Source organism: Entelurus aequoreus, linkage group LG10 (genome assembly GCF_033978785.1).
Source record: "Entelurus aequoreus isolate RoL-2023_Sb linkage group LG10, RoL_Eaeq_v1.1, whole genome shotgun sequence".
In the NCBI taxonomy this organism is placed as follows: Eukaryota; Metazoa; Chordata; class Actinopteri; order Syngnathiformes; family Syngnathidae; genus Entelurus; species Entelurus aequoreus.
In genome coordinates, this window is record NC_084740.1 from 14,319,351 (window position 1) to 14,332,610 (window position 13,260).

The 13,260-nt window shown below is 39.1% G+C and overlaps 1 protein-coding gene across 1 annotated transcript; it reads right to left on the reverse strand.

Annotated features, from left to right (window-relative positions):
- Nucleotides 1-2,610: 2,610 nt before the first annotated feature.
- On the reverse strand, nucleotides 2,611-11,723 carry zgc:162608 (uncharacterized protein LOC100037332 homolog). Its single transcript, XM_062060185.1, has 3 exons — nucleotides 11,565-11,723; nucleotides 11,375-11,468; nucleotides 2,611-5,339 (listed from the first exon to the last, which is right to left on the reverse strand). Exons 1-3 carry the CDS (start codon nucleotides 11,620-11,622, stop codon nucleotides 4,583-4,585), a joined length of 909 nt encoding a protein of 302 aa, XP_061916169.1. The 5' UTR covers nucleotides 11,623-11,723; the 3' UTR covers nucleotides 2,611-4,582.
- Between the last annotated feature and the right edge of the window lie 1,537 nt (nucleotides 11,724-13,260).

Sequence of the window (13,260 nt, forward strand, 5' to 3'; positions counted from 1 at the left end):
GTGTTTGTTATGCTAGCTCCTAGCTCCTCTGCTAGCTCCTAGCTCCATAGAACACGCCAATACAATTCAAACACCTGATCAACACACACAATCACTCAGCCCAAAAGACCGTTCACCTAACCCAAGGTTCATAAAGCTTATATATTTAAAAAAAGTTACGTACATACGCAAAAAAAAGTTGCGCACATACGGTCAAGCGATCAAATGTTTAGAAGCCAAAGCTGCATACTCACAGTAGCACGCCTGCGTCTTTGTCATCCAAATCAAAGTAATCCTGGTAAGAGTCTGTGTTGTCCCAGTTCTCTACAGGCGTCTGTGTATCGAAGTCAAAAGTCCTCCTGGTTAGAGTCTCTGTTATCCGAGTTCTTCCATCTTGACTGCATCTTTCGGGAATGTAAACAAAGAAGCGCCGGCTGTGTACTGTTGTGGCTGACTACGTTCGAAAAATACGTCCATTTCGCACCGACAACTTTCTTCTTTGCTTGCTCAGCTTCCTTCTCCATAATGCAATGAACATGATTGAAACAGATTCACGAACACAGATGTCCAGAATACTGTGGAATTATGAAATGAAAACAGAGCTTTTTCGTATTGGCTTCAATGTGGAAGGCATACCCGTGTTCCCCGGTCTACGTCACGCGCATACGTCATCCACAGAGGCGTTTTGAACCGGAAGTTTAGCGGCAAATTTAAAATGTCACTTTATAAGTTAACCCGGCCGTATTGGCATGTGTTATAATGTTAAGATTTCATCATTGATATATAAACTATCAGACTGCGTGGTCGGTAGTAGTGGGTTTCAGTAGGCCTTTAAAGTTGGAACAGAGAAACTTCATTTATTTTTGCAATTTTTAGCTCATTTGGAATTTGATGCCTGCAACATGTTTCAAAAAAGCTGGCACAAGTGGCAAGAAAGACTGAGGAAGTTGAGGAATGCTCATCAAACACTTATTAGGAACATCACACAGGTGAACAGGCTAATTGGGAACAGGTGGGTGCCATGATTGGGTATAGAAGCAGCTTCCATGAAATGCTCAGTCATTCACAAACAAGAATGGGGCGAGGGTCACCACTTTCTCAACAAATGCGTGGGCAAATGGTCCAACAGTTTAAGAACAACATTTCTCAACGAGCTATTGCAAGGCATTTAGGGATTTCACCATCTACAGTCTGTTATATCATCAAAAGGTTCAGAGAATCTGGAGAAATCACTGCATGTAAGCGATGATATTACGGACCTTCAATCCCTCAGGCAGTACTGCATCAAGAAGCGACATCAGTGTGTAAAGGATATCACCACATGGGCTCAGGAACACTTTTAGAAAACCACTGTCAGTAACTACAGTTGGTCGCTACATCTGTAAGTGCAAGTTAAAACTCTACCATGCAAAGCGAAAGCCATTTATCAACAACACCCAGAAAGGCCGCCGGCTTCGCTGGGCCCGAGCTCATCTAAGATGGACTGATGCAATGTGGAAAAGTGTTCTGTGGTCTGACGAGTCCACATTTCAAATTGTTTTCGGAAACTGTGGACGTCGTCTCCTTCGGAAAGAACCATCCGGACAGTTATAGGCGCAAAGTGTAAAAGCCAGCATCTGTGATGGTATGGGGGTGTATTAGTGCCCAATGCATGGGTAACTTACACATCTGTGAAGGCACCATTAATGCTGAAAGAGACATACAGGTTTCGGAGCAACATACGTTGCCATCCACGCAACGTTATTGTCACGTGGGGGCGTTGCGGTTGTTCTTCCAAGGTGCAAAGGACGGCTCCGGACCAAGGCGTAAGGTAGGAAGTGATTTATTTATCATAAATCATCCAATAAACAAAACAGGGATGCGTGCGGAGCGCACGGGAAGCTAAGGAACTACTACTTAGCATAGGCAAAAGACAAGGAACACTAGAACTCAAAAACTCACGTGACAGTTGCATGGAGCAAACACAGTGAAGGCAGAACGAGTGATCAACAAAGGTGGGTTTAAATAGAGTCTCTGATGAGCAACAGGTGCGCGTGCAAGGCAGGTGAAAATCAAGCAACCATGGCGACGAAACAAACTCACAGGTGCACAAGCAATAACAAAAGGAGTCCAAAACGAACAGAAAACACAAAAACATGATCCGGACCACGGATCATGACAGTTATCCTGCTTATTTCAGCAATCCAATCCACTTTATTTATATAGACAATGCCAAGCCACGTGTTACAACAGCGTGGCTTCAAGGTAAAGAGTGTGGGTACTAGACTGGCCTGCCTGTAGTCCAGACCTGTCTCAAAAATTGGTCTCGTCAGTTCCCAAACGTTTACTGAATGTTGTTAAAAGGAAAGGCCATGTAACACAGTGGTAAAAATGCCCCTCTGACAACTTTTTTGCAATGTGTTGCAGCCATTAAATTCTAAGTTAATGATTATTTGCAAAACAAAATGAAGTTTCTCAGTTGGAACATTAAGTATCTTGTCTTTGCAGTCTATTCAATTGAATATAAGTTGAAAAGGATTTGCAAATCATTGTATTCTGTTTTTATTTACCATTTACACAACGTGCCAACTTCACTGCTTTTGGGTTTTGTACATTAAAGTATAATGTCTATACTACATTGTAAGACAAATAGCCACTTCAATTGTTCTGGTTTATTTTAAAAACACATTTACATTTGTATTGCTCTTTTAAAAATAAACTTTGTCCAAAGTGAACTTCTGTGGTGAAATGGATGTTTCATACATTAACACACATTTCTCCATATGTTCTATGAGTATGTACAGGAATGTAGTAGAGAAGAGTACAAAAAGTTTGGGCTAATGACAAAAATGACCTATTTTGCCATATTTGTAAAACGGTTAAGGTTTTGGGTTTTCTAAATATTGTCACTTCAAGTTCAATATTTGAAACCCAAATACAGAAAAGTACATCAATAGTTCCACAACTCTGTACAAAAATACAAAAGGCATGCATTCATTTGCTATAAACATGAATTACAAATTGTGTGCCTACTTGATGAGTAATGCAATAACATTTGACTCATTAACAAGTTAAGGCACATCATATCATCGACTAATATAAAAAACAATTACACAAAAAAAAGTAAAATATTACATTTGTATATAAATCACTGTTACAAGTAATACATTTTCCTGAGGACAGACTCCATGCTACGGTGCTACAACACTGCCAATAAGTTTTGGCACTAAACATTTTTTTTGGGCCATTATAGGACAAGATGTTTAAATCTTTCTACGTTTTTTTTTAACAATATGAGAGCCCTCTAGACACAACAGCCTTTAGTCATCTTTACATTCTTTTAATCCAATATAGTCATGCTGTCTGCGGCTGAGCCAATCAGTGGCCTTGATACTGAACTCTGATTGGTTTAGTTCCTTCCCGTGGTAAATACAGCTGTAGTATTCATTTTTACATTTTATTTAGGCATTTTTATGCTTGGAAATTCTTAATTTAGGACGCGATGTAGCAAGGCACTAAAACTTAACGGGGATGTTCCAACTCCATAGCAATAATTTACACATGAGAAAAGGAAAATACTTTAAAAATATGTACAGGCCAGTCACTTAGAAATACCATTTTTTAATACTGCCTTTTTCTTTTGATTTGAACCCTGCGGCTTATAAAATAGATTTTTCTTCCCGAGCAGCCATAATGTTTTGCATTCAACACATGGTTTTCATAAAACACAGACAGAGACGCTGAGAAGGTGTGTTATTGTCTGTGCTATGGCGCCATCTTTTGGACAAATTTGCTCACTGCGGGTGCTGCGGGTTAAAAAAAATATGTACTTCCTGTTTTGTGCCTTGAACCGGAAGCACATCTCGTTTCGTCTGCTACTTGTCCATGGCGTCGCTACTCATACGGATTCGTCACTCATCCCTCCAAGCAACATTTGTAAGTTTTACAATGCAACTAAAGCAATTCATGCTTACTAAACCGTCCCGTGTGTGATGTCTGTAGGAGTGTTTTCATGCACATTTGTACGTGCTACCGTCATGTAGTCATGACGTCATGTGTGTACGCTGACACGTTTACGAGTGTCTGTGTTAGTTTTAGTGAATTAGATTGATATAGATTTATATATAACCCAATATCTAAGTTACATTTAAACCAGTGTGGGTGGCACTGGGAGCCCAAGGACACAACGGCAGTGACTAGGATGGCGGGAGCGGGGATCGAACCTGGAACTCTCAAGTTGCTGGCACGGCCACTCTACCAACCGAGCTATACCGCTCGGTTTTATTAACTTACGATGGCATTCTTTTTCGTATTGTTTCAGTTTTGTTAAATTCACCAAAACGTCACTGTGGACTAAATGAGTCTGTTTAGCTGTTTGGAGAGCTATCTTCCACAGCTAGAGGGTCCATCATGATGACTTCTGTTTTGTGTGATCAGCCGTTTTACTGCCGTCTTGTTTGGTAACAATTAAGGTATGTAACTAAATCTTTACACAATCTATACATCTGTGGCTTATAGTCCGATGCGGCTAATATATGAAAAAATGTTGTTTTCTTCTAAAATTTGGCTCAAATACAGGTGCGATCTATAGCCCGGAAATGGCGGTAGTTTGTTGTTGGACGTGTCACTGCACAGAGTGTAGAATGTCCTGGATGAGAGCCGACAGTTTGACTGAGAAGTCCTCCTGCAATGAGCCCTCAGGGTGTCCAGAGAGCGAAGGACTGGTCTCCTCCTCCTCCATTCCCGTGAACACCCTCTCCATCCGGGCCTGAAAGTCAAGTTGCCGCGCCGCGCTTTGGCAGAAGCGCTCCAAGGCGCCGTCGGCGTCATCCTTCGCCAGCTCTGCTTTGAGAGTCTCCAACGCCTTCTGAACCTCCACCTTCAAGGCACTCACTTCCTGTCCCAACCTCGAGTGGAAGTCTTGCAGGATTTCCCCGTTCACCGCTTCGCCCGTCTCCCCCAGGCGCTCCGTCACCTGGGAGGTTTGAGCGGCCAGGTCGTCCAAGATGGCCGCCAGCTCGGAGGTGCCCCGCTGCAGTGTTTGCGTCATCCAGTGGAAGTCTCGGGGGTCTTCCTGGTGGCTGAGGTGAAGACGGAGCCGGTCGCACAGGCGGTGGGCGCTGCTGCTCAGAGAGTCGAGGAGCTGCTGGGTGATGGGGGACAAGCGCTGCCTCACGGCGGCCAAGGTGGCGCCGCGGTGGGACGGCGAGAGATCCAGCCTCTCCCTCAGCTCGGCCAGCTCCTGACGCAGACGAGCACGCAGGCGCTCCGACTCCATGTAGATTTTGCGCTGCATCTCTTCCGACACCGGGTTCTTGTAGAGGTCATCCTCGCCGCGGTTGTACAGGCCGCTGTCGTCTATGTGGCTCTTGTAGACCTGACTGTGCAACGTGGGACACAAGGACTCATTTAGTGTGGGTTTATGTGGACTAGGGGGAACATATTCACCATTAATTAGTTGCTTATTAACCCTTGTGTAATGTTCATATTGTTGTTACTCAGCCAGCGTTTGTGGGTTCGATGGACCCGTTGCATTTTGTGGCTTTTAATGCCTCACAATCAAACACTTTTATGTTAAAATACTGAACAGATTTTTACCTTATCCCAGTAAACATCTGTTCAGTATTTTAACATAAAAGTGTTTGATTTGTTTTGATTGTTACTCAGCCAGCGTTTGTGGGTCTGATGGACCCGTTGCATTTTGTGGCTTTTAATGCCTCACAATCAAACGCTTTTATGTTAAAATACTGAACAGATTTTTACCTTATCCCAGTAAACATCTGTTCAGTATTTTAACATAAAAGTGTTTGATCTGTTTTGATTGTTACTCAGCCAGCGTTTGTGGGTCTGATGGACCCGTTGCATTTTGTGGCTTTTAATGCCTCACAATCAAACACTTTTATGTTAAAATACTGAACAGATTTTTACCTTATCCCAGTAAACATCTGTTCAGTATTTTAACATAAAAGTGTTTGATTTGTTTTGATTGTTACTCAGCCAGCGTTTGTGGGTTTGATGGACCCGTTGCATTTTGTGGCTTTTAATGCCTCACAATCAAACACTTTTATGTTAAAATACTGAACAGATTTTTACCTTATCCCAGTAAACATCTGTTCAGTATTTTAACATAAAAGTGTTTGATTTGTTTTGATTGTTACTCAGCCAGCGTTTGTGGGTCTGATGGACCCGTTGCATTTTGTGGCTTTTAATGCCTCACAATCAAACACTTTTATGTTAAAATACTGAACAGATTTTTACCTTATCCCAGTAAACATCTGTTCAGTATTTTAACATAAAAGTGTTTGATTTGTTTTGATTGTTACTCAGCCAGCGTTTGTGGGTCTGATGGACCCGTTGCATTTTGGGGCTTTTAATGCCTCACAATCAAACACTTTTATGTTAAAATACTGAACAGATTTTTACCTTATCCCAGTAAACATCTGTTCAGTATTTTAACATAAAAGTGTTTGATTTGTTTTGATTGTTACTCAGCCAGCGTTTGTGGGTCTGATGGCTCCGTTGCATTTTGTGGCTTTTAATGCCTCACAATCAAACGCTTTTATGTAAAAATACTGAACAGATGTTTACTGGGATAAGGTAAACATCTGTTCAGTATTTTGTGGCTTTTAATGCCTCACAATCAAACACTTTTATGTAAAAATACTGAACAGATGTTTACTGGGATAAGGTAAACATCTGTTCAGTATTTTAACATAAAAGTGTTTGATTATGAGGCATTAAAAGCCACAAAATGCAACGGGTCCATCAGACCCACAAACGCTGGCTGAGTAACAACAATATGAACATTGCACGGAAAATTTCTCTGCCAGTTTCTGCATCCCACAGGGATTCTTCTTTTGTGTTTCTGCACCTGCGGTTCCCACACAAGGTTGCAACATTGTTTGTCAACACTGTCTGCTCTCATTTTCTCGCACATTTGACCCTCTGATGTTCTGTGTACCTACACCCTGTCCTCCTCCTGTCTAGGCCTGCTGTGTGTGTGTGTGTGTGTGTGTGTGTGTGTGTGTGTGTGTGTGTGTGTGTGTGTGTGTGTGTGTGTGTGTGTGTGTGTGTGTGTGTGTGTGTGTGTGTGTGTGTGTGTGTGTACACAGAACATCAATTTCCACACTTCTATTAGTGGACCCGGACATCTTATATGTAATATAAATGTGTAGGGGGGTGTATGGTGTGTGGTCATTAAATATGTATTCTAATATATGTTCTTCCCAGAAAATGAGCCAAAGTCAGTAAGTCTCAGTTTGAAAAATTCATTAATTGTATCATTTTTCTTTTAATAAACAAATGAAAACGGGTCCCACAGACCCGAACACCACAAAGACTTAATTTACAATTATTTGGATAATATGGGAACATATAAGGGTTAGGGTTAGGGTTATTAATAAGCAATAATTCTGAGGTTATTGAGAGAAGACTCTGGGGACGGCGTGGCGGAGTTGGGGGAGTGGTCGTGTACATGACTAAAGATTGTAAAAGGTTCCTTCAAGATGGATGCACGCTCAGGGAGATACAGTTACATTTCCATAGGAGGGTGCGTGTCTTGTCAGAACATCGTTGTCTATCCCAGTGTTTTTCAACCACTGTGCCGCGACACACTAGTGTGCTGTGAGATATTGTCTGGTGTGCCGTGGGAAATGATGTAACTTCACCTAATTGGTCCCAAAAATGTTTTTTTCAAATCAATAATTATAATCTGCAAATAATGTGCCGTTCCTTAGTGTCTGTGCTGTCTAGAGCTCGGCAGGGTAACCACGTAATACTCCATGTCAGTATGTGGCAGCAGGTAGTTAATTGCTTTGTAAAAGTCTGAATGTATTCGGGTGAGACGAAGATGTTTTGTTGTGATCCCAATATGCGGGTAAAAACGTATATAATGCTTAAACCAAAAATGAACATAAGGAAAAGGCAATGAAGCATAGGAATGGCTATGCAAAGTAAACAGAAACAGAATGCTGGACGACAGCAAAAACTTACGGCGTCCACAAAGTACATCCATACATGACATGACAATCAACAATGTCCACACAAAGAAGGATAGCAACAACTTAAATAGCCTGGCTTGCTAGCACAAAGCAGGTGCGGGCTCAATAGCGCTCAAAGGAAGACATGAAACTGCTACAGGAAAACACCAACAAAACAGGAAGAGCCATCAAAATAACAGCGCAAGACAAGAACTAAAACACCTACACACAGGAAAACACCAACAAACTCAAAATAAGGTAAGACGACCTGGTGGAGTTTCATTTTTTAACGTTTTCTGCTGGTGGTGTGCCTCTGGACTTTTTCATGAGAAAAACGTGCCTTGCCTCAAAAAAGGTTGAAAAACACTGGTCTATCCACAGTGCGAAGGCGCTTCTAAGATTTTCCTTTTCCTTCTCTTGGACCCCTACTTAAACAAGTTGAAAAACTTATTCGGGTGTTACCATGTAGTGGTCAATTGTACAGAATATGTACTTCACTGTGCAATCTACTAATAAAAGTTTCAATCATCAATCAAAACAACCATGGCGGAAAATAGCTAAGTTTCTTCCAAGTAACATTATCACTGGAGGACTACGATGTGGGGGAAATAATAGATTTTTAGATGCATCACAATTCGGACATTATAAAATCGATTAGTAAATGTCAATAATCGATTTATTTATTGTAAATAAAGTAATGCAGACAGTTCTTAAATTTGACTTTCTGCAGTGAGCCACCTCACCGACCAGCTCCTTTTTTATAGGCCACTTATGTTGCAGTTTTTACCACATTTTCATGAATTTAATATATCTGATGGGAGTTTCGTATTACAAATGCACTGTTTTTAAAAGTTGCAAGTGATAAATGCTAATTTAGTGAAAGGGAAATTTTTTTAAAACTGCATCAACATACATGAACTAAAGATGCATCAAATATCTATTACTAATCGTAATCGTAATGGAATCGTCAGGTGGCCAAACATTCCCACCTCTACTAAGCATGTTGCACAGTAGGGGTGATCGATCTAGATGTCGATACTATCGATATCTAGTATAGCATCAGTTCATAAATGTAATGCTAATGTGATGGATCGATATTTAAAGAAATAATTAAAAAAATTATAACAAAATGATCGCTAATTTTATTTTTCTGGTTATTATTACAAATTATTTTTGGTTATTGTTTACAAACTCAGCATCAGTTCATAAATGTGATACTAATGTGATGGATCGATATTTAAAGAAATAATAACACATTTAATAACAAAATGATCGATAATTTTATTTTTCTGGTTATTATTACAAACTATTTTTGGTTATTGTTTACAAACTCAGATAGATAAATATTCTGATTTACAACAATACTGTACTAGCAGATTCTAAATGTGATAAGATAAGCTTGATAAAAATTGTTATTGTGTTGACTTTAGTTACTTGTTATATCAAAAAAATTTGTTCTATGATCTATTTTTAAAATAGCGGACGGGGACTTGAAATGGAATGGGATCTGAGGCTAAACATTTTGATCGGGACATCCGTGAGTGTGACGGCATTTTTCAGAAGCTACAAGCTGCAGATATTATTGCTACACTTTAGCCAATAAAAAAAATGACATTTACTAAAAATAAAATAATAATTTACAATGTATTAAACTACTATTGATACAACAGGCGCAGACAGCGACAAAAGTATTTCTGCAAACTAAGAAATACTAATTATAAATACAATATTTAAAAAAAATAGACCTGGGATTTTTAAACTGTACGTGTATCCTCAATGGTACGCAGGCTTTATCTAGTGGTAGGACAAAGAATCACTTGATTAAACTACAGTGTGTTTTCTCCCTGTATTCAAACACAGTGTTACTGTTCAAACTGTGTGTAATGTTACGATGGCCAAAAATAATGAAAATGTTTGTTAAATAAAACCTCTCTATTTTTAATGATTACTTACGCCTACTACGCTACTGTATTTTAATGTTGGTCGTTGGTGAAAAAAATGTTGAGAACCACGGAGCTAGAGCATAAAGATGTCTACAACATTGTAAATATATATTTTTTTACATTATCAGAATCAGAATCAGAATCAGAATAGTTTTATTGCCATTATTTGAGAACGGGTTTACAAACTAGGATTTTTTCTTGGTGCAATTGTGCAACATAAAACCCATATAACACATATTTGGTAATAAAAAGAGCTGTAACTGAGCTATCAGATCTTGTTATAGACTTAGAAGGAATTCAAGGAACTACTATGAGAAACCTCTAGACATGAAATAACACATTTTAGTCACCTTTACACTCTTTTAATCCAATACAGTAATACTGTCTGAGGCTGAGCCAATCAGGGGCCACCATACTGAACAGGGCGGTCAGATGGGTTTGGTCTCCTCTCGTGGCCAAAAACTATTGCAATGTTGATGTTTTAATTTTTTTTAGCCATTAATTAAGGACCAAAAACTTGCAGAATATGCTTTAAACAATAAAAATAAAAAACATCTATAAACGAGACCTACATAGAGGTATTTGTTTCATGTCTCTACGACGTTCCTACCTGAAGTTATAAGCAGTTTTGTCTGAGTTTTCCTCTAAAAAGCAGTTTTTTCTCTGTTTTATTAAAAAATTGCTGTAGAGCACAATTTTGAGTTTCGGGGTTCGGTTATTTTTTGAGATCGCAATTTCTACCAGTACCGATGTGTGTGAGAAGTTTGGTGAGTTTTGAAGTATTTTAAGGGGGTCAAATTACAGCTCAAAGAGGCAAAAACTGTTTTTTTTTGTACAAATTTGTCTTGAAGGGGAAATTGCCAACTTCCTGTTGGTTTTTGCCCGAGGATGTAAAATTATGAAATGTAGGTCTAAGTCTGACCTACATACAGGTTTTTGTTTCATGTCTCTACGACCTTCCTAGTGGGAGTTACAGGCAGTTTGTATTTTTTTTCCCTAGGGGGCGCTAGAGCGCAATTTTTATTTTTGGGGGTTGGTTTTGTTAATAACTTGCAATTTTCGCAGGTCCTGATAGGTGTGTCAAATTTGGTGAGTTTTGGAGCATTTTAAGTGGGTCAAATTAGCGTTCTTTGTGGGGTCGGTATAATAATAATAATAATAATAATAAAACCTTACAATAACAATAGGTTCCTTTGTAACCAGTACAAAGGACTCCCTGAGGGAGTCCTTTGTACAGGGTACAGGGCGGACCCTAAAAATCCACAATGTGTTGAAGTTGCAATATTTGAAGCGAGGGACGACTGTATTTCATAAAGTTTTTTTTTTTTTTTTACTTTTTGGAGAATGCCAGCCAGAAGTTTTCAGTTTTTTTTAAAATAATAAGCAAAGCATGTTTTGCATTTTGCTGTACAGAAAATGCACCAAATGACATACTGAACCGTGATTATGGCGTACGGTTACACCCTTTTAATGTCCTCCATTAGGTCAACTTACTCCTCATCCTTTGCCGGTTTGGACTTGTGATGAGCCTGATTGGCCATGGAGTCGGTCCAGGTGGCGTCTCTGCCGTCACGATGAGGCGGGGAAGCTGCATCAGCATATTGATTTTGCATCAGAGATAAAAAAACCCCCCAAAAAACGGTACAATTGCGTCACAAGCGTGTAACATAAACAACTAAAGTACCTGAGACTGCTGTTAACGCCAAGGTGAAAACGGTGATGATCACTTTTTCCAACTGCATGCTTGTCTTTCTGCAGAGGGACAAAACAGATGAAAAGCATTGATACTTTCAGATGGATTATGCAGTGAAAATGTTCATTTCAGACAGAGAACCAGTCACTGGTCATTTACCTGAGCTTCAGGGGTGTGTAGAGTGACCTCCCAGTGCTGCCTGACTTATATAGGTCCTTCTTATCAGAGAGGCTGTCCACACTGCTGCCTGTGTCAATAGTACACACGTGGAGGGTCACACTGATGATGGAGCACAACTTACATAGGTGATAGGTACACACACACACACACACACACACACACACACACACACACACACACACACACACACACACACACACACACACACACACACACACACACACACACACACACACACACACACACACACACACACACACACATACATGCGCACACACAAACAGCCTCCACAGCTGAACCTTCTTAAAAACCGTAATTTATGGTCAGAATTTAAATGCTACTATACTATACTATACTTTACTATACTATACTTTACTATACTATAGGCTGAACCCTACTATACTGTACTGTACTATACTATACTTTACTTTACTATACTATAGGCTGAACCCTACTATACTATGCTGTACTATACTATACTTTACTTTACTATACTATAGGCTGAACCCTACTATACTGTACTATACTATACTATACTTTACTATACTATACTACAGGCTGAACCCTACTATACTGTACTATACTATACTATACTATACTTCACTATACTATAGGCTGAACCCTACTATACTATACTGTACTGTACTATACTATACTATACTATACTATACTATACTATACTATACTATACTATACTATACTATACTATACTATAGGCTGAACTCTACTATACTGTACTGTACTGTTATATACTATACTATACTATACTATACTATAGGCTGAACCCTACTATATTGTACTGTACTGTAATATACTATACTATACTATAGGCTGAACCCTACTGTACTATACTATACTATACTATACTATACTATACTATAGGCTGAACCCTACTGTACTATACTATACTATACTATACTATACTATACTATACTATACTATACTATACGTTACTATACTATGGACTGAGCCCTACTATTATACTGTACTGTACTATACTATAGGCTGAACCCTACTATACTGTACTATACTATACTATACTATAGGCTCAGCCATACTATACTGTACTATACTATACTATACTATAGGCTGAGCATACTATACTATACTATACTATACTATACTATACTATACTATACTATACTATACTATACTATACTATACTATAGACTCAGCCCTACTATACTGCACTATAATATACTATATTATAGGCTGAGCCCTACTATACTATACTATACTATACTATACTATACTATACTATACTATACTATACTATAGATTGAACCCTACTATACTGTACTATACTATACTTTACTATACTATAGGCTGAACCCTACTATACTGTACTATACTATACTATAGGCTCAGCCATACTATACTGTACGATACTATACTAAACTATACTATAGGCTGAGCCTACTATACTATACTATACTATAGACTCAGCCCTGCTATACTGTACTATAATATACTATATTATAGGCTGAGCCCTACTATACTGTACTAT

What these genes read in the sequence shown, in the direction of transcription:
- zgc:162608 (XM_062060185.1), bottom strand. Translation starts at nt 11,622, where the DNA reads ATGCAGTTGGAAAAAGTGATCATCACCGTTTTCACCTTGGCGTTAACA. An exon ending in GGCGTTAACAGCAGTCTCAG is followed by an intron (nt 11,469 to 11,564) that starts GTACTTTAGTTG and finishes ATGCTGATGCAG; the next exon opens with CTTCCCCGCCTCATCGTGAC. An exon ending in AAACCGGCAAAGGATGAGGA is followed by an intron (nt 5,340 to 11,374) that starts GTAAGTTGACCT and finishes CACGTTGCACAG; the next exon opens with TCAGGTCTACAAGAGCCACA.